Source organism: Mirounga leonina, unplaced genomic scaffold, assembly GCF_011800145.1.
Source record: "Mirounga leonina isolate KUSES-001 unplaced genomic scaffold, KU_Mleo_1.0 Mir_418, whole genome shotgun sequence".
In the NCBI taxonomy this organism is placed as follows: domain Eukaryota; kingdom Metazoa; phylum Chordata; class Mammalia; order Carnivora; family Phocidae; genus Mirounga; species Mirounga leonina.
Window position 1 is genome coordinate 10,918,504 of NW_023270739.1, and position 19,546 is coordinate 10,938,049.

General features: G+C 42.6%; 1 protein-coding gene across 2 annotated transcripts in view; it reads left to right on the top strand.

Moving 5' to 3' along the window:
- The window catches only part of SYN3 (synapsin III), a 410,509-nt gene that overhangs the window by 50,095 nt on the left and 340,868 nt on the right, over nucleotides 1–19,546 (top strand). Inside the window, exon 4 of one of the 2 annotated variants that reach the window (XM_034987638.1) lies at nucleotides 2,479–2,481. The exons of the other annotated variant lie outside the window; for it this stretch is intronic. Coding sequence (XP_034843529.1) covers nucleotides 2,479–2,481 — 3 coding nt within the window. The remainder of the gene's footprint in view (nucleotides 1–2,478; nucleotides 2,482–19,546) is intronic. 2 annotated transcript variants of the gene reach the window in all.

A 19,546-nucleotide genomic window follows, 5' to 3' on the forward strand; every position in this document is an offset into this window, starting at 1 on the left:
AATGAGCCCTGGTCTTGCAGAGAAAAGACTGGATTCCATTTCTGGCTTCGTAACTCTATTTGGGCATATTATTTAGTGTCTCTTACCCTCTGATTCCCATCTGCAGCATGATGATTGTAACACACAAGTAAGAGACATGTATGTGAGAGTGCCCTGTTCATTCTAAAGTGCTGTACAAACGTAAGGGTTTATTAGAATGAGCTATGGCCTGCTTCCAGCCTATGGCATCTAAATGTTCAAAGAATCCCCTCCCAGGACATCAAACCTAAAAGTACTGGATATACCATTTTCCAAAGAATCTGTTTGTAATGTATGCTGAGCTTGAGGGGGAGTGAGGGAATTCTTCAGAAGCCCAGAAAAGTCAAGAAAGTACAAACCCACAGAAGAGATAAAGAGTTGTATTAATATATTTCTACCTATTAATACATTTCTACCTATATTTCTCATATTAATATATTAAGCAACCAGAATAATACAGACCAGGTCTCATGAGGGTTCAGATTTGGGGAAGTAGAGAAAACAGGAAGAACTTTGAGGAAGAGGTGGCATTGGTTCTAAGCCTTGTCAGTGGTGGAATATGGACATTCTATGCATCATAGGGGTAAGAAACAGTCTTTGTAAATGCAAAAGAAGAGACCATGTTTGGGTAATTATGATAATTCAACTAATTCAGCCATCATTTACTGAGAGCCTACCATGTGCCAAGAAAGACATTATGTGGCTTTCCATTTCTAATAATGATGGGCTAGATTATTTGGACCAACTTTTCCATTGAAAACAACTTAAAAAATTAAGTTTTAAATAATCATCAAAGAGTTTTAAATAATCATCAAAGAGTTGGCAAGATATTAAGGAATTACCAAGAAGAGAATGATGGGGAAAAGGAAACTCAGAAAGATGAGTGCGTACAAAAGTTACCTTTTTCCAGGGTATTTGCTAAATCTGGCAAATTTGAAAATTGGTTTTGATAGCCTAGCAGGAACAAAAGAGATAGAAATCAATGTCCAAGGACACTCAAGGTGGGGAATGTAATGATAGGGCCTCCTCACAATAAGCTGAGACCCAAAAGGACCACATTTTCAAGGTGAATGTGAATTATAAGTACATGAGCCCTCACAAGTAATTGTAGCTTGCATTGCAGTTTGATTGGTCTTCCAGGGAACCTTAAACTTGGTTTATGGTGATCCCAAACATGCCAGAAGTAAAAGCAAATCATATGTAGAGGAAGGTACTTTCATCCTAGGCTTCAAATAATTATTCAAATAATTTTTTTTACAATAGCTAGCACAGAGTCAAAGATAACCAGGCATAGACACCATGAATGAGAAGAAACAGAAACAATAGACAACAGAAAGAGACCCTGAAAAACATCAGATATTGAACTTATCAAACAGCAATTCTTAAAAAAAATACTTATTAAATTGAAAAAAATCAGGTTTGAAGATTTCTTCCAGAAATAGAAAACAGTACAATAAAAAGTGACACAACTGATTTTTTTAAAAAAATCAAATACAACTTCTAGAAATGAAAACTACAATAACCAAAATTATTGGATGTGTTGTGTTTAGCCGCATATTACACACCATTGAAAAGGTGCTAATAAGTGAAATATAGAGCTGAAGAAATGATCCTAATGAAGCACAGAGAGAAAAAGATAGGAAATGCAGAAGAGTTTATTAGATCTTGTGAGAAAGTCTCTCATTTAAACAGAATCTCAAAAAAAGAATGGAGCAGAGGCAGTATTTTAAGAAACGATGGTTGAGAAGCTTTCAGAAGGATACCAAACCACCAAAATCAGAAGCTCAACACATTTCAAGCAGGATCAATAAAAAGAATTATACGCCAACACACAATAGTGTTGTAAGTACAGAAAGATGAAAAAAACCATCTTAAAAACATCCAGAGAGGAAAAGGCAGATTAATTTCTTGGAGTAACAGACTGACAGCTAGCTCCCAGGCAGCAGTGGTAGAACGACATCTTCGGGTTGCCAAAATAAAATAATTGCCAAGCTCTTCCATCTTCAGGGAAACATTTTTTATGAATAAAGGCAAAATAAAAACATTTACAAAGAGAATACCCTCACTAAGGAAGATTGTAAAGAACATGCTTTAGGCAAAAAAGAAAATGATCCCAGAATAACATAGAGCTGCAAGAAGATGTGTACAACAAAGAAGGTGGTAAATGTTAATAAATATTGTCTTTAAATAATGATAATAACATCTTACAGATTTAAAAAATAAACGAAGAATTAAAATACATGACACGAAGATAGTACGGGCTAGGAGGAAATAGAATTAAGGTGTTCTGAGGCCCTGGTATTTTCAGGGAGGTAAGTAAATGTATTGATTAATAACAGGCTTTGAAAAGTCATAGATGCATGAGGTAATTGCCAGGGTAATTACTTAGAAAAAAAAAAAGAAAAGAATGTAGTAAAACTTAAAAGCTGTAAGAGAGAGAGGGGCGCCTGAGTGGCTCAGTCGGTTAAGTGTCTGACTCTTGATTTCAGCTCAGGTCATGATCTCAGGGTCGTGGGATTGGGCCCCGCACTGGGCTCTGCACTCAGTGTGGAGTCTGCTTGTCCCTCTCCTTCTGCTCCTCCCCCACCCCACCCCCTGCTGTCTCTCGAATAAATAAAATATTTTTTAAAAAAGCTACAAGAGAGGGAATAGAAGAAATAGTAAAAGAGGACATGAAAGGAGAGAAAAACCAACATAGAATGTGTATTGCAAATAAAATAAGATGGTAGATTTAAATCCAAATATATAAACAGACTGATATTATTCTAAATGGCTTGTACAGCAGTGCTGGTTATTAAAATACTGAAAATTTTCTATACAAGTTGGTGAATAGCTTCTGCCCTCGGCCCAATGAATGTCTTCAGCTACACTTACCCCATGGATGGGCAGACCAATGGACTGCTCTTTTGTCCCCCAGTTCACCACACTTCTGTCCCCCAGCTCATATCCTTGTTCTTCCCATGGTCAGAGGATGCCCAAACATTATAGGGAAGGCACACCCTTGGAAGCAGTGGTGGAACCCCGGAGAGAAAATGCCTGGTTTCCTCTGTCCCTTCAAGGCTATAAATGCCTATGAGTCCACTGGAGTCGCCCTCTCATGGTCACTTGTGAGAACTACAACCGCTGCAAAGTATCCCATGAATTGTTAAATATTTATTATCATCAATATATATCATTAATTGCATTAAGTGTAAAAGGACTGAATGCTCTAGTTTATAGAGCATCTACATAAAAATTTTCAAAGTAGATTTTTTAAAATCCAGCTATATTCCTTTCAAGATTTTCATCTAAAACATAAGAATATAGAAAGTTTGAAAGTTAAAGGATGGAAAAAAAATTATATATATATATATATATATATATATACACATATATATATATATTAACTGGTCAAAAGAAAGCTAGCTGATGTAGCTGTACTGATATCAGGGGAAAAAATAGACTCCAGGTGAAAAGTGTTACTAGGGCAAAGGAAGTAATTCATTATCATAAAGATAAGAAAGAGACAATAATTTTAAATTCATGAGCACCAAACAAAAATGCCTCAAACTATACTTCAGAAAATATCAAATTTATTTGTGCTTATACCCTGTTTCCCTACCTGGAAAAGGAACTGAATTGTCTTATTTTGTAATATATAGAAACGAGAACGTCCATCCCATTAGTTCTCAAATTTGGCTACAGATTAGAATCACCTGGGAAATGTTTTAAAATCCTGATGGCCAGGCAATATACCAGACCAATTTCACTAGAATCTCTGAAGGTACGATTTGGACATCTGTAGTTTTAACACCCCCTAGGTGATTCCAGTGCACAGCCTGATGGAGCACCTCCCCAGAGAGCTCCGCATCGGCCCTGCACCGGAGCTGCCTCAGCTGGGGCTGGATGTGCTGCCAGACACAGAGACACAGGGGAAAGTGCCATGTGATGATGAAAGCCGATGACGGTGATGGGTCTACAGGCCACGGAATGCCAATGACTGCTGTCAATCACCCTAAGTGAGGAGACAGGCATGGAACAGATTCTCTCAGCTCTCAGAAGAAACCAATCCTGCCGACACTTTGATTTCAGATTTTTAGCCTCCAGAACTGTGAGAGAATGCTTTTCTGTCGTTTTAAGCCGTCCGGTTTGTGGCACTCTCTTTAGGCAGCCCTAGAAAACTAATACAGTAGTGCTTTTCAGATTTTAAGTGCATATCCACCCCCTAAAGATCTTGATAAAGTGCTGATTCTCATTCATGAAGTCTTCAGGTAGGACCTGAGATTCTGAATACCTACAGGCTCCCAGATGAAGCCAATGCCGCCAGACCTGCAGCCTCAGTTTGAGCAGCAAGGGTTTGGACAAGCTCCCAGATGCTGCTGTGGCTCGGAGAACACCATACCTGGAGTAGCCAGAGCTGAGGGCAGTGCCCATATGGCCAAAGCCCTGGGTTCAGAGGTCCATGGGGCTATTGAAGTTTATCCTGTCCATGCCGAGGATGGTGCTTAACGTCTCAGCTAGACAGCTCGTTTTGGCAAGCCACAAGTTACAGACCTGGGAAAATAGGCACGCCAATCAGCCCAACTCATGGTGTGTCCTGCAGGCAGGGAGTCAGTAAGAATCTCCCTCTGCCACGTAGTGCTGTTTCAGGCTCTAACTGTGGTTTCCCAAAGTAGGAATATTGAGCAGTGCTCTTGACTTGCAGTATATGCTTTCAAAGAGACTTAGGTGTTACATTGAAAATGCCTTTAATCACTTTCAAGTGTGCAATATGAGCAAGGCCTACATCTTCTGAAGTAGTGTTCATAGGAAGTACCTTCAGAAAAGTTTACCAGGATGGGTGGTAGAGCAGACCACAGCTGTTTTTCTCCAGCATCCATTCTTTCTTCTTTGAGGAACAGCACTTAGATTTTCCATTTGGGTGATCCCTCCCCAACTTACAGTCTGTGTGGTGTCTAGAGCTGATGTCAGCTGGTGTCAGACTGAATCAGAATACTGCAATGGGATCTAAGCCAAGCCAATGAGAATCCATTGTGAGACTTTTACTGGAACCCTTGGGTGGGTGACACGTGTGCATTCTGCTGGGGCTCCTGAGCTGGTGGGATGGATACCTAGAGCTGCTGGTGGCCATCTCTTTTTTTTCCCTTGAGGGAAGGCTTTGCTGAGGTTGAAGCCAAGGCAAAGGAAAATACAGCCCAGGGAGAGTGAATGACCTAATGATGTTATTCAAGGCCCTGGATCCAGATTCATCTCCAAACCTTAGCCAAAAAAAAATCCCCTTTTGATTAAGCCAGCTTGAATTACACATACAAAATTCATGAATTTTTATTTATTTAACAAACACTTTATAGCATTTCCTACGTGCTAGGCACTCTTCCAAGCACTTAACATGTATTGACTGATTTCATCCTTTCAGCAGCTCTATAAGGTATGTACTATTATAATCCACATTTTCTAGATAAGAAGGCTAAAGCACCAATGAGTTGGGTAATGAAATCAAGGCCTCCAGCCGTTAAGTGGCAAAGCTAGTATTTAAACCTAGGCAGTCTGACCTCAGAGCCCATGTGGGGAACCACTGCACTGGACCACCTTTTCAACAAGGGGGAGACCACTTCATAGAGCTGCTTAAAGAAGTAGTAAGTTCCTCCTTACGAGTGATATGCAAAAGTACCACAGCCATTTGGTAGGAAAATATTGTGGGGATCCAAGCACCTGACTTTTAGTCAGTGGGAATTTACTGAAATGAAAGGACACTAATTAGTAACATGAAAACATATGAAAGTATAAAGTTCATCAATAAAGTTTAAGCGTTTGGTCCAATGCCGAATACTCTAATAATGTAATGGTGGCATGTAAATCACTTTTAACTCTACTATAAAGGTTAAAAGACAAAAGTATTTTGTCTTTTTTTAAAAAAAGTATTATGTCTTTTAAATAACTATATAATTATAAAATAACTCTAGCTATAATGATTTGCTAATGAATATACAATATAAAAAATGTGAATTGTGACATCAAAAACATAAAATGTAGGAAGGGCGAAGTAAAAGAGAATCTGTATGTGATCGAAGTTAAGTAGTTATTGGCTTAAAATAGACGGTTATAAGATGTTTTATGTAAGCCTCATGGTAACCATAAAGCAAAAACCTATAGTAGATACACAAAACAGAAAAATAAAGGATTCAAAGCATACGACTTCAGAAAATTATCAGATCACAAAGGAACACAGCAAGAGAAGAAGGAATAAAAGAACTACAAACCAGCCAGAAAACAACTAGCAAAATGACAATAGTAAGTCCTTGCCTATTAATAACTACTTTAAAAGTAAATGGAGGGGTGCCTGGGTGGCTCAATTGGTTAAGCGTCTGCCTTTAGCTCAGGTCATGATCCCAGGGTCCTGGGATTGAGCCCCACATCAGGCTCCCTGCTTCTCCCTCTCCCTCTGCCGCTCCCCCTGCCTGTGCTGTCCTGTTCTCTCTCTGTCAAATAAATAAAATCTTTAAAATATAAAAAATTAAAAAATTAAAGTAAATGGATTAAATTCTCCAATCAAAAGACAGAGAGTGGCTGAATGAATTAAAAAACAACAAACAAACAAAAAAAAACAAGATCCAGCAATATGCTGCCTGCAGGAGACTTTAAAAATGCTTATTTTAAAGATACACACAGGCTGAAAGTGAAGGGATGAAAAAGGATATTCCATGCAAGTAGAAACCAACAGAGAGCAGGGTCACTATACTTATATCAGACAAAATAGACTTTAAGTCAAAAACTGTAACCAGAAACAACAAAGGACATTATGTAGTGATAAAGGGGTCAGTTCATCAAGAGGATACAGCAATTGTAATTATATCTGTGCACCCAACATCAGAGCACCTAAATATATAAAGCAAATATTAACAAGTCTGAAGGAAGAAATAAACAGCAATACAATAATAGTAGAGAACTTCAGTACCCCACTTTCAACAACAGGTACATCATTGAGACAGAACATCAGTAAGATAACATTGGACTTGAATTACAATTTGGATCAGATGGACCTAACAGACGTACACGTACACGGAACGTTGCATCCAATTGCAACAAAATACACATTCTTCTCAAGTGCACCAGGAACATTCTTCAGGATAGATTATATGGTAAGTTACAAAATAAGTTTTAGCAAATTTAAGAAGATTGAAATAATATCAAGTATCTTTTTAGACCACAGTTGAAACTAGAAAAAAAATAACAGGAGTAAAACTGAAAAAAATCTGCACAGCAAAGGAAACAACAAAATGAAAAGACAATGTTTATCTGAAAATATTTGCCAACCACCTATCTGATAAAGGGTTAATATCCAAAATATATAAGGAACCCATACAACTCAAGAGCAAAAGACCAAATATCCAAAATTTTTTAATGGGCAAAGGACCTGAGTAGACATTTTTCCAAAGAAAACATACAGATGGTCAACCAGCACATGAAAAGATGCTCAGCATCACTAATCAGGGAAATGCAAATCAAAACTTCAGTGCAACTACTACGCAACTAATGAATCATTGAACATTACATCAAAAGCTACTGATGTACTGTATGTTGGCTAATTGAACTTAATAAAAAAAATCAAAACTACAGTGAGATATCATCGTACACCTGTTAGGATGGCTATTAAAAAAAGGCAAAGGATAGCAAGTGTTGGTGAGGATGTGAGAAAAAGGGAATCCTCATGCACTATTGGTGGGAATGCAAATTGGTGCAAGCACTATGGAAAACAGTATGGAGGTTAAATCTTTCATAAAAAATTAAAAATAGAGCTATCATATGATTCAACAATTGCACTTCTGGGTGTATATTCAGAGAAAATAAAATCACTATTTTGAAGTGGTATCTATACTCCCATGTTTATTGCAGCATTATTCACAGTAGCCAAGATGTGGAAACAGCCTACATATTTGTTAATGGATGAATGGGTAAAGAAAATGTGGTACATATACAATGGAATATTATTCAGCCTTAAAAAAAGCAGGAAACCTGCCATTTGCAACAACATGGATAAACCTGGAAGACATTACGCTAAGTGAGTTAAGCCAGACACACAAGGAAAATACGCATGATCTCACTTGTATGTGGAATCTGAAAAAGCCCAACCCATAGCAACAAAGAATAGAATCGTGGTTATTAGGGGCTGGCAGATTTGGGGGAATGGGAACGGTCAAAGGGTACACACTTACAGTTATAAGATGAGTAAGTTCTGGGGACAATGTACAGCATAATGACTGTAGTTGATAATAATGTATACTTGAGTAGATTTCTAGTGCTCTTAGCTGGGAAGGAAGGAAAATGGTTAACTATGTTCGGTGATGGACATATTAATTAACTTGGTTGTCATAATCATTTCATAATGTATACATATATCGAAACATGTTGTATACCTTAATATATGCAATTTTTATTGGTCATTAGGCTGGGGAAAAAAGGAAGTGGCAGCACTTGGATTTGAACCGTGGTTTCTGGTTCTATGCCAGGTGTATTTCCAAGTGTCTTTAAATCCTGAGATTTTGTTCTCTTCCTCACTTTACGCCTGTCCACTCCATGGCATCTGGCTCTGTTGAGCCTACCCCAGGCTGGCATGGCATGTGTGGACTCTGAGTCTATACAGAAAGCAGCAGGCTTTCTCCAGAGATTTCTCCAGGACATTGAGTGTGATGCAAGCTCATCCAGGGTATAGGATGTGTGTGTTGCTCTCCCTTAGAATTGTGTTGCTCAGATCTGAGAATCTACCTCTCTGAGCCTTCATTTATTTATCTGTAAAAGGTAATCATATTATTTTACATAGTTTTGGTGAAAAGTTTGCTCCTTTATTCCATAAATATTTATTAAGGGCCTGCTAGCTTGTAGGCTCTATTCCAGATATTGGGCATTGTATCAGACAGGGGCTAGGCAGAAAGCAGAGTTCACCCCCAAATGGGTTAAATAAAGATTATAATGAAGGAACCACTTACAGAGGAGCACATGTGGGACTAAGGGAACATGATGCTTCCAGAACCTAACAACAGCAGGAAGTAATTATCATCCCCAGGGATGAAGGGGCAGGAGAGGAAATAGAATTAGTAGTTTTAATCTAGTAGGGTTCACCTAGATTTGAGTGGGAGAGTCCCCCACTTGAACCAGCAGTGGTGGAGGGAACTCAGCTACCTCCAGAGTCATGGGACTGAAGCAGGGTAGGCACGAGAAAGAAACACCACCACCCTTCCCTCCCCCGCCCTCCAGGCTCCTGCTGGGGCCTCATTTTGGCCAAAGCTAAGCAGAGACCAGTAAGAAAGCCGGGTTGATGCCTTCCACGGATGCCCCACAGAATGGGGGCAGGAGGCACAAAAAGAGAATAACTCTCTTAGGAAATCACCAGTGAACAAAGCAGAGCAAGTCTCTGTTCAAGGTCAGATTTTAGTAGTGTTTTATAAATAGCAAAGTATTGCACACAAGTTGGTTAAATCATCAGTAATTATAGCAATTAAAATGGTAGAGTCCCTTACTCTGGTTTTTGTCAAACTCCCAAACTAAGGGTGTGCTGCCAGGCAGCCCGAGGTGCTTAAGAGCAACCCAGACATCCAGGTTCTCAGTAAAGTTGCAAAATTCTATTTAGAAAGCAGAGCAGGGGCCATCCCAGGGCATGTTAAGATTCATGCTTTGTGATGGCCATGGCCGTTCTGGGCCCAAATTCAAGACTGGCTCCACAATGGAGTGATAAAAAAGGGCAGCCGGGCCTATACAGACAGATGGGATTCAAAATACAGGACAGGAGAAATCAGGAATGAAAAATACCCAAGGAGGCAGACGTTAATGAGGCTCCAGGCTAATTACACAAGCCCTGCTCTCAGTTTCCAGCATTAGGCAACACTAAATTACAGGCACCCGTTCAAACCACAGTGGCTGATAATGTGCATCCGCTCATTAGAAGGTCAGACCTCAGAGAGGGTTGAAGAGAGGTAGCCAAAAAGCCTAAGTAACACAAGACGTTGAGGAAAGGCATCAGTGACTCAGATATTCCCCTTGGTACCCACCCCAGTCGCACTGCTTCCAGGGAAGATGTTTGGGGCAAGACAGAGATGTGTGGACCCATCCCAGAGAAGAGGATATTTTATAAAATCTTAGAGGTCCAGAGTTAGAAGAATCCCTCTTCCCTTTTCTGTGTGTCCCCATTTTACAGATGGGCAAATGGTAGCCAGGGAGGGAGGGAAGAGGGTGATTTGTTCAAACCTCCTAGTACATTAGCTCCTGAGCCACAGTCAGCTCTCAACTTTCCTGTCTCTGTCCTAGGAACTCTCAAACATCCCATCAGAGCACATTATAAAAATAATGTTCCTTGACTCTTTATTTCACACATAATTGCCTAGAGTCTTCTGAGCTTCATGAACCTAGAATTTAAAATTCCAGATATTCATTCATTCAACACATATTTATTGAGCAAATTCAGAGTACCAGGCACACGCCAGCAAGTATTACGTAGAATGCAGTTTCTGCTCTCACCCCAGTGCCTGTGTCTATTTGGAAAAGTGCTCCCTTTAACTCTCCTAAATGGTTACACACCCACTGAGCTTTGCCTGCTTTCCTTTCATTTACTCATTAAAGATGTGCCAGGCACAGAGGATACAGCAGTGAACAAAATAGACAATAGCCCTTGTGGAGCTGAGATCTAAATTGCAGAAAGTGGAAAACAAACAAACAAATATGCATTCTAATGGCAGGTCATGAGAAATGGGGGTTGAAGCAAAAGAAGACATAGGGACTGGTATTTTAGGAAGTATGAGCAGGAAGGTGACTTAAATAGAAATCTAAATAAAGTGAGCAGAGTAGCCCTGTGGGTTTGGGAGAGGAGCTTCCCTCTCTTTCTCTTGGTTGCAGACACGCACACAGGTGAGGGACAGCTGCCTGGGGTGGGTCCAAACCCCACACTCCACAAGCCTCAAGGTCCTGGATAAGTGTCTCCATCTTTCTCTAGCTCTTGGTTTCCCCATCTATGAAGAGGGAAGAAGTGGTCCTTACTTTTAGAGTGATTTGAATAAAGTAGGTAAAGTGGTGTCTGGGTGCACAGTCTTTGCAATTGCTTCCTTCATCCTGAAACGCCATGCCTCACCCTCTCACTTCCTTTCAAATTTCTGATGGAATCCTGCCTCCTCAGAGAGACTTGCCAGAACATACTATCTCTGCTCTCGAGGCCCAACTGACCACTTTTTTCTTTAGGCATTTATTACTCTTTGAAATTATAGATAGATGATTGGTAGGTAGATAGCTAGCTAGCAAGATAATAGGTAGCTAATGTAATATAAATAAGATGTGATTGATTTTATTGTACTATTTTCTAGAATGGAAGACTATGTAGGCAGGGACTTTGTTTTGTTACCACTGTATTCTCAGACCCTAGAATAGTGCCTGTCACATATAACATTCTCAATAACTCTTTGTTCAGTGAGTGAAGGAATGAACCAGCCTTCATCTGATCATTACTGTTTACTTCTCATGTCTCCCACTGGACTGGACCTTCCTTGAGGATCAGGTTAAGGACCGTTTTTCTGAATTGTACCCCCAGTGCCTGGCACAGTGCCTAAATCTTTGCTGAAAGCATTCAGGACGAGCCGACTCTTCGAATGAATAAGAATCCCACAACTTTGCAAAGTAAAGCGGTAGCTTGCACCAGGCGCAGACTTGCTGACCGGCACACCGCCTACCGCCTCCTCTCCCTGGGAGGGGTTGGGGTCTGGGAGGCCAGGGACAATGAATCATTGAGGGTCCCAGCAGAGCAGCCTTGGACGGGGACGGCCCCGATCTATCTCTTCACCCAGGGCCTTTGCCCTCACCACTGCAGGAGAAAGCAGGATCCCTGGGGACTTGCAGAGGTGGGGCGTGGGAACGGGAAGAAAGCCGCACAAGAAAGAGACAGTCTGTAAAGAAATGCCAGGCTCTGCTGCCCATGCGTCTCCAGCCAACGGGCCAGTGGCAGATCTGCCAACTCCCCCAGGAGAAGGGGAGCGGCACTCTGACAGAGAAAAACAGTGTGGCTCCTGATTCCCAGAATCATAGAAATTGGGGATGGGAGAGACCTGCTAGACTACCAGCCAGCCCCTGCAGCCCTCTGCACCTTCCCACATGCTATAACCACTCCTGGGAATGGCTCCAGTGCTGGGTCCCATTTCATGTTCCCTCGGGGGACCCTCTTCCAAGCTAATGCAGTCCACTGTGGAAGAAATTGCCCATGGGGCGCCTGAGTGGTTCAGTCGTGTTAAGTGTCCAACTCTAGATTTTGGCTCATGAGATCGAGCCCCACATCGGGCTCCATGCTGGGGCCAGAGCCTGCTTGGGATTCTCTCTCTCCCTCTGCCCCTTGCCCACACTTGCTCTCATTCTCTCTCTTAAAAAAAAAAAAAAGAAGGGAAGGAAGGAAGGAAAGAAGGAAATTGCCATTATGGTCACTTCACCCTTTTGGCTTTGGCGTTCTGGCCTTTTCTCATTCCTAAGCAATTACTTTTTACTAAAAGGCTACTGGGTACTCGGTATTTTTCAGTGGCAGGTAATTTCATCCCCTTTTGAAAGAAATGGACACTTTCCAAGAAGGGCAATACCTAGTCTGAGTCCACGCAGCTAATGAGTAGAGGAGAAGGGTTCAAACTACTGTGATTTCATGTCACACTATCCTTCCACCTGATTGCCACCTGATTCTCAGGTTGATACTGGGAAAAACACTAGGGTTGGAGTCAGGCAGTCTTGGGTTCCAATCTTGACTCCCCACTTGCTGTTTGTGCGACCGCACAAGTAACCCCACCTCCTGATTCCCTGGTTTTTCAATTGGAAAATGGAAATAATGCCTCGTTAGAGGACTAAAACAGGGCAAGTCTGCCAGTGCCTGAAACAGTGTCTGCTCTTCAGATGTGCACTCTGCCCCTTCCTCGCCCTGCCACCCCACCACTTGTCTTGCACAATCTTCCCTGCCTGGTGGGAAGGCGGAAGGGGAGGAGGAGAGTATCTAGGACCCCCTCCCCACGCAAGGCAACACGGTAGAGTGAGAAGAGCCCCAGAACAGGGATACAGTGATCCATTTACTTTGCTACACTGTTTTCCGACTCTTTCTTCATTTAAGCAAATCCATCTGCTTCCTGAGGGCGTGTGGATCCACCAGTTCAGTGACTTTCAAAATTTCCTATGAAGGTGAAGAATTTAGGAACCTCCTGCCCTGCTTACTAAAATGCAGATGCTTAGGCCCCATTACCAGAAAGCCCAATTCCTGGGTGGGGGCCGAGCTCTCTCCACAAGATTTCAATGCCAATTCCTTGGACCCCACTTTAAAAACCGTTGCACAACTAGCCTATGGAAAGAAGCAGAAGGTGGACAACTATAACACAGGATGCCGCATGATTTTATTCTATGTAGTTTTAAACAAATGTGGAAATTTGTTTAACTACATTATTCTATATAATTTTAAAACAAATGTGGAAATTTTAGTGACATATACTAAATAAAATTTGAACTTACTGAGAGAAGTTATAGGTTCAAGTCTAGCTCTAGCACTTGATGCCTATGGGGCTTTAGAACAATAACTGTTTCCTCTCTGAGCTTCTTTCCTCATTTGTAAATGGGGATGGACAATTGATAGAATCAGAGGAGGTCATATGTCTGAGCATACTTGCTAAACTATGAAGTCATATATAAACATTAGATGTTATATCAAGATGGACAGTTTTTTCTTGGGACGTTTTTTCATTTTGCTAATAAATAATATTTCTGTGCCTTAAGCCTATTTTCTAGCAGTTTGGAACGTGTCTTCTGTAGCGCTTATCCTGATGGCAGTGAGGCGTCCGACAGCAAAGTCAACCCTCGGGCAGCCAGTCCTTCATTGGAGGAGGTAGCTTCAGAGAGGGAACCAGTGCCATCGTCATGGGGCGTGCAGGGTCTCCAGACCCCTGAGTTTCTCCCACCGACGATGACGGTGGTGTGTGTGTAGCTTTCTCTTGGTACCATTCTCTGATTCTCCATCGCCATTCCCACCATAGGCCGAGTTACCTTTCTCTCTCTCCTGGATTTCTGCAGTATCCTCCTCACTGGTGGTCTTGCTTCTGCCATCACCCACATCCCAATGGCTATGTCACAAACTTCCCCAGAACTTTGTGGCTTGAAATCACAGCCATTTTATTTGCTTGCAATCTGTGGGTCAGGAATCTGGGCAGGGCTTGTTTAGGCAGTACCTAGGCTGCATGCAGTGTTGGCTAGGCTAGCATGCAGCTTGTGGCTGGGCTGGGCTGGAAGGCCCAAGGAGACTTCACACTCTTGCCTGGGGCCTCAGCGCTCCTCCACACGATCCCTTCTTCTCCACGTGACTGTTACACTTCCTCCTAGCAGTGCAGTCTCAGGAAAGCTGGACTTCTCATGTGGCCGCTGGTTTTCAAGAGGACAGGTTACAAGAGGGGTGGAAGGTGTCAGTGTCTCAAAGGCCAGAGTTAGAAGGTACACAGCATGACTTCTGCCGCGTTCTAGTGGCCAGAGACAGGCACAGGGGAAAACTAGATTTAAGGAGACCCCACCTCCTCATGAAAGGAGCAGCAGAGAGTTTGAGGACACATTCATCCCCCTTCAATCCATTCTCCGAACAGCAACCAGAGAGATTCTTCTAAAATTTAATCAGATACCAAGCCCGTGTTTAAAATTGGCAAGGACTTCCCATCCCTCTTCGAGTGAAATTCACAGTCCTAACCATGGTCTGCAAGGCCCACATGGAAGGTGTTCCTTGCCTGTCTCCAGCATGAAAATATAAGCTCTTAGAGTCCGGGGATCTCGTCTGTTTTGCAAGTCACTATGTCCCTAGTGCTTAGGATGGTGACTGGCACTATTTTGGTTGCGTGAGTGACTGGTTTTTATATCCTGCCTTTTGTTCTCTTTTCTGCGTTTGAGGGTACCTCCCCCTCACCAGACTGAGAGGTCCTCGAGGGCAGACGTCATGTTGCTTTCATCGCTGCAGCCAGCTGGCACCTACCATCATACTTGATAACTGGGTGTTCGTTAGCTGGGTGTTCGTTGAGTTTGAGCCCCACCCTTTGTGTGAAGCCCCAGGTTTACGCTTCCAGAAATTCCTGTTGTCCTCCTTCGCTCTGAAACATACATTGCGCTCTTACTATTTTCCATATAATGTGGTAAGTTAGTGAGTTACATGCATCTTACCATTTAATCCTCAACACAACCCCATATGATAGGGCCTTTTACAATCCACCTATTACAGATGTGAAAACTGAGTCAAAGAGTAGCTATAGAGCTTGCCCAAGGTCACACAGAAAGTGGAAGAGCCAAGATTTAAACCTAGGCAGGCTAATTCTAATGCCTGCTCTTAACAGCTATACCATACTCTTTCCCATGTGATGTAATCCTTGATCATGGCTGGTCTGCTTTGTGCCATCTTATAACTCTTCTGTGCTGGCACAGCCTGTTTCCCCAGTTAACTCAGGTTTGTATCTTTCCATCTCTTTTAAGCCAGTTCGGTCACTTATATTGGGCAAGCTGATGAATTTTTCTGTGCCTCGGTTTCCCCAGATACAAAACAGAGGTTGTTACGGTACTCAGTGGACGGCCTGGTTGAGGAAATGAAATGGGCTTTATTCACATAAAGCCCATAAAGCACTTAAAACAGTACCTACCACATAGTTAGCGCTCAGTAAATCTTAGCAATGATTGCTCCTGATTTCCCCAAAGCACGTCTGGTCCCAGGCTTTCCACAAGGCGTTTCCTATGCACTGTGTCATTTTATATGCTTGTCCCCATATCACAGATGAAGAAATTGAAGCTCTCAGAGCAACTTGCCCCAAGGAGCTCAGCAAGAAAACAGAAAAACCTGACTGGTCCTCCCCATTCTCCCTGCCCACCTCCAATCTATTCTCTACACAGCAGCCAGGGTTTTCTTTCTTTTTCTTTCTCTTTCTTTCTTTCTTTTTCTCTCTCTCTCTCTTTCTTCCTTCCTTCCTGCCTCCCTGCCACCCTTCCTCCCTTCTTTCCTTATTAATAGACTTAACTTTTTTAGAGAGGTTTTAGGCTCACAGCAGAATTGAGCAGAAGGTACAGAGATTTCCCAAATACCCACATGTTCACAGCCTCTGCCACTACCAACGTCCCCCACCAGAATGGTACATTTGTTACAGTACATGAACCTACATTGACACGTCATAGTCATCCAAAGTCCATAGTTTACGTTAGAGTTTACTCTCCCGGTTGCATATTGGATGGATTTTGACAAATGTATCATGGCATGTATCTACCATATATCATATAGAACAGTTTCATTGCCCTAAAAATCCCATGTGCTCTGCCTATTCATTCCTCCCCCCACATCCCCTACCAGCCACTGACCTTTTTATTGTCTCTAAAGTTTTACCTTTTGCAAAATATTGTATAGTAAGAATCATGCAATATGTATCCTTTTTAGAATGAGCTTTTTAATACTCCGATTTGATCATGTCACTCCCATCAGTTAAAATCCTTTCATGAGGGCTTGCATGCTCCAGTCCCTGCCCACCCCCCTGGCCGCCTCCTTATGCTCTCTGCATCAGCCACATCAGCTTTTTCTCAGGTCTTCGATCCATTCTTTCTGGCCACAGGTCTCCACATATTCTATTCTCTCTGCCTGGAAAGTTGTTTCCTCCCTATTTCACCTAGAAAATTCCTGCTCATCTTTCAGATCTCTGTTCAAGTGTCATTCCCCTAGAGAAACCACTTAAATCCTCCTGTATGATATTCACTGCATCTGGTCCTCAGTGGGCTTGCAGTCAGTCCTCATTGATGATGTGAAAGGACCTATCTGTGGAGCTATTTTAAGCACTTACTATGTCTCAGGGCACTGTGCTGGGCACTTTGCATTTGTTATTTCTAATTCTTACATCCTCCCTGCATGGTCAGTATGATAAGCTGTATTTTATACTTGGAAAATTGAGGCTCAGAAAGGTTCAGTATCTTACCCAAATGTCCAGCAAATCACAAGGGGTGGAGTTGGTGTTTGAATCCAGCTCTGGCTGAATGTAAAGACTGTGTTCTTACAACTATACCACGCCCCCTGCTTTTTCTTAATGCTAGAGCCAGTGTTTGGGCCTCCGTTGGTGGCAGGGCACAGGGACTTTCTGGGTGGGTGGGCTGGTGACTGCCCATTTCCATGGGTCAGGGGTCAGGGGAGAGGTTGTTGCCATTTTAATAACATGCAACAGCAGCTCTGCAGTTGGGCAATTGGAGCATTTGTTCACCATATGATGGTTTGGCTCCCATTCAGCTCCCCAGAGAGAGCCATACAGCCATCTTTTATGACCACCCTCCATGCTGAGAGAAAGAAACATAAAGAGATAAAGTAACTGTGTGGCTTGCCTTTGCTTTGGGCGATCAGGATCACGCAGAGCTTCCTGCCTGCACAGCCTCTCTGCTCCCTCCTCTCATCCAGAGCTACCACATGCATCAGGGCAACGCTGAGACCATTCTTTGTCTCTCATCCAGCCAAATTTATGCTCTTCCTGTGCTTCTCTCTACCATACACTAAGGCAGAAGTGTAAGGGTCATTGTGTAAGGTCGTGCAGTTGGTGCACTGCCCAAAGGCATATTGGTACCCTCCAAGTGGGAGCTGAGAGCCTGCCTATTCTCTGTTCACCTGTGCCTCTGCCCTTTTTCTAATTTACATGAAGATGTCTTATGGGTCAGTAGGAAAGGCTGGAGAATGTGGCTTGGAGAAAAAAACTGTCAGATAGACTTGGGCTCTGGCAACCACACATCTCCCAGTCTGTGCTTGGGACCTGCATTCACTAAGATGCCCAGACTTCAGAGCCTGTGATACCAAAATTCATGTAGGCATAAATTACTGTAGTCATCATTAATTTCCCTTCCACCTAGGCTTAGAACTCCTTAAGCAAATTACTATGACCAAGACCCTGACCTCTAGGGTCAACAGCAAAGCAGTTTCAGCTGTGTTAAGACCACAGTCTATGCAGTTGAGCAGACTTAGATTCAGGTCCTCTTTCCATCATTTACTAGCTGTGTGACATAGGGCTACTCACTTCACCTCTCCATGCCTCAGTTCTCTCCCCTGTGAAACAGAGTTGTGCTTATAAATATTAGATATCTAATTTATGCAGTCATGATAAAAATGGCTGACATCAATTGCTTACTACGTCCCTGCTGCTGTTATAGGCACTTTTATAGAGATTAATTTCTTTAATCCCCTGAACAACCTTTTTTCCAGATGAAGAATCTGAGGCACAGAGAGATTAACTAACTTGCCCAAGGTCACACAGCTGCTAAATTTGTGAAGCTGGGATTTAAATCATGGCTCTCTACTGACTCTTAATATAAAGCACGTGGAAGCAAATTCCAGCCCCTGGCACAAAGAAAGTTCTCAATAAATAAAAGCCATTACTTTTATCAGCAATGGGAGGTGCAGCTTCCAGGATCAGAGGCTGCCCAGGCATGAGAATCTACAGATCAGCTATCATGTCATGTGGTTCTCAAACCCCATTCCACAAAGGTACCTTCTGGTCTCTTTCAGATTATTAAGTCTGGGAGCTGAGTGGGCAGGATTCCCTCTCCCCCCTTCCCACCCCCATTTTTACCCGAGAATCTGTTCCACTTTCATCTATTTATATATTAAAATTCCAAGTAAAAATTTGTTTGAGAAAGAGTTCTGCTGCCAAGCAAAAGTTTGAAAACACATGGCCCACCTGAACCCATTCATTTTTAAGTAAACGTGCCATAGAGAGGGCAAGTACCTTGCTCAAAGATGCACAGTGAGTTGAAGAGACTGCCAGGGCAGAGCTATTTCTCAATTCCCAGAGCAGTGGCTTTTTGCTAATCCTCTTTCAGGGTCTTGTTTTTTGCTAAGCTTCTTTCAGGGTCTTGTTTTTTCCCCTCAAGTGGCAACCCAGAGAATGTATTTTGCTCACATTTCCCAGAGCCCCTCATTCCAACATGCTTCCTCCCAGTCTCCGAGCACACCGCCTATGTCTATGTCTGAACTGGGTGCACTCCCTCTTGCAAATGCTAACAGGTGCCCCCAATCCCAGGCAGACTGACCCTGGCACCACCCTGCTTCTCAAAGACAAGTCAGGAGGCTGACTTCACACTGCTGGCTCCATCTCTCGCTGTGCAGGTCAGACCTGAGCTCAGAGAGGAGGGAGGGCTGACAGGTTCATAGTGTTAATGGGATACATTTGAGAAATGCTAAACCAACAGTGTTTGGAAATTCAGGCCAGCAGCCAGGCACAGAGCCGGCCAAATTTCAGCTGGGGTGGGAGGGGGTGGTTATTCTGAGGCAGAATTAGTGTCTTTTAAAAAACTGGATGAAGACATTGTTTATTCAAGACCCTGGGAGCACAAAGATAAAACATGCATAATGGATTTGGGGTCTTTCAACAGACAGCTCTCCTAAACTGTCTCCATCATAATAAAGAATTGCAGCCATCCACTGAGGCCTGCTCTGTGGCCTGTGCTTGCTAGCTATGCATAGATCCTCTCCCTGTAGTAGATTGTATGGCACAGGTTAGGAGGCTGAGGTTCAGAGAGGTGA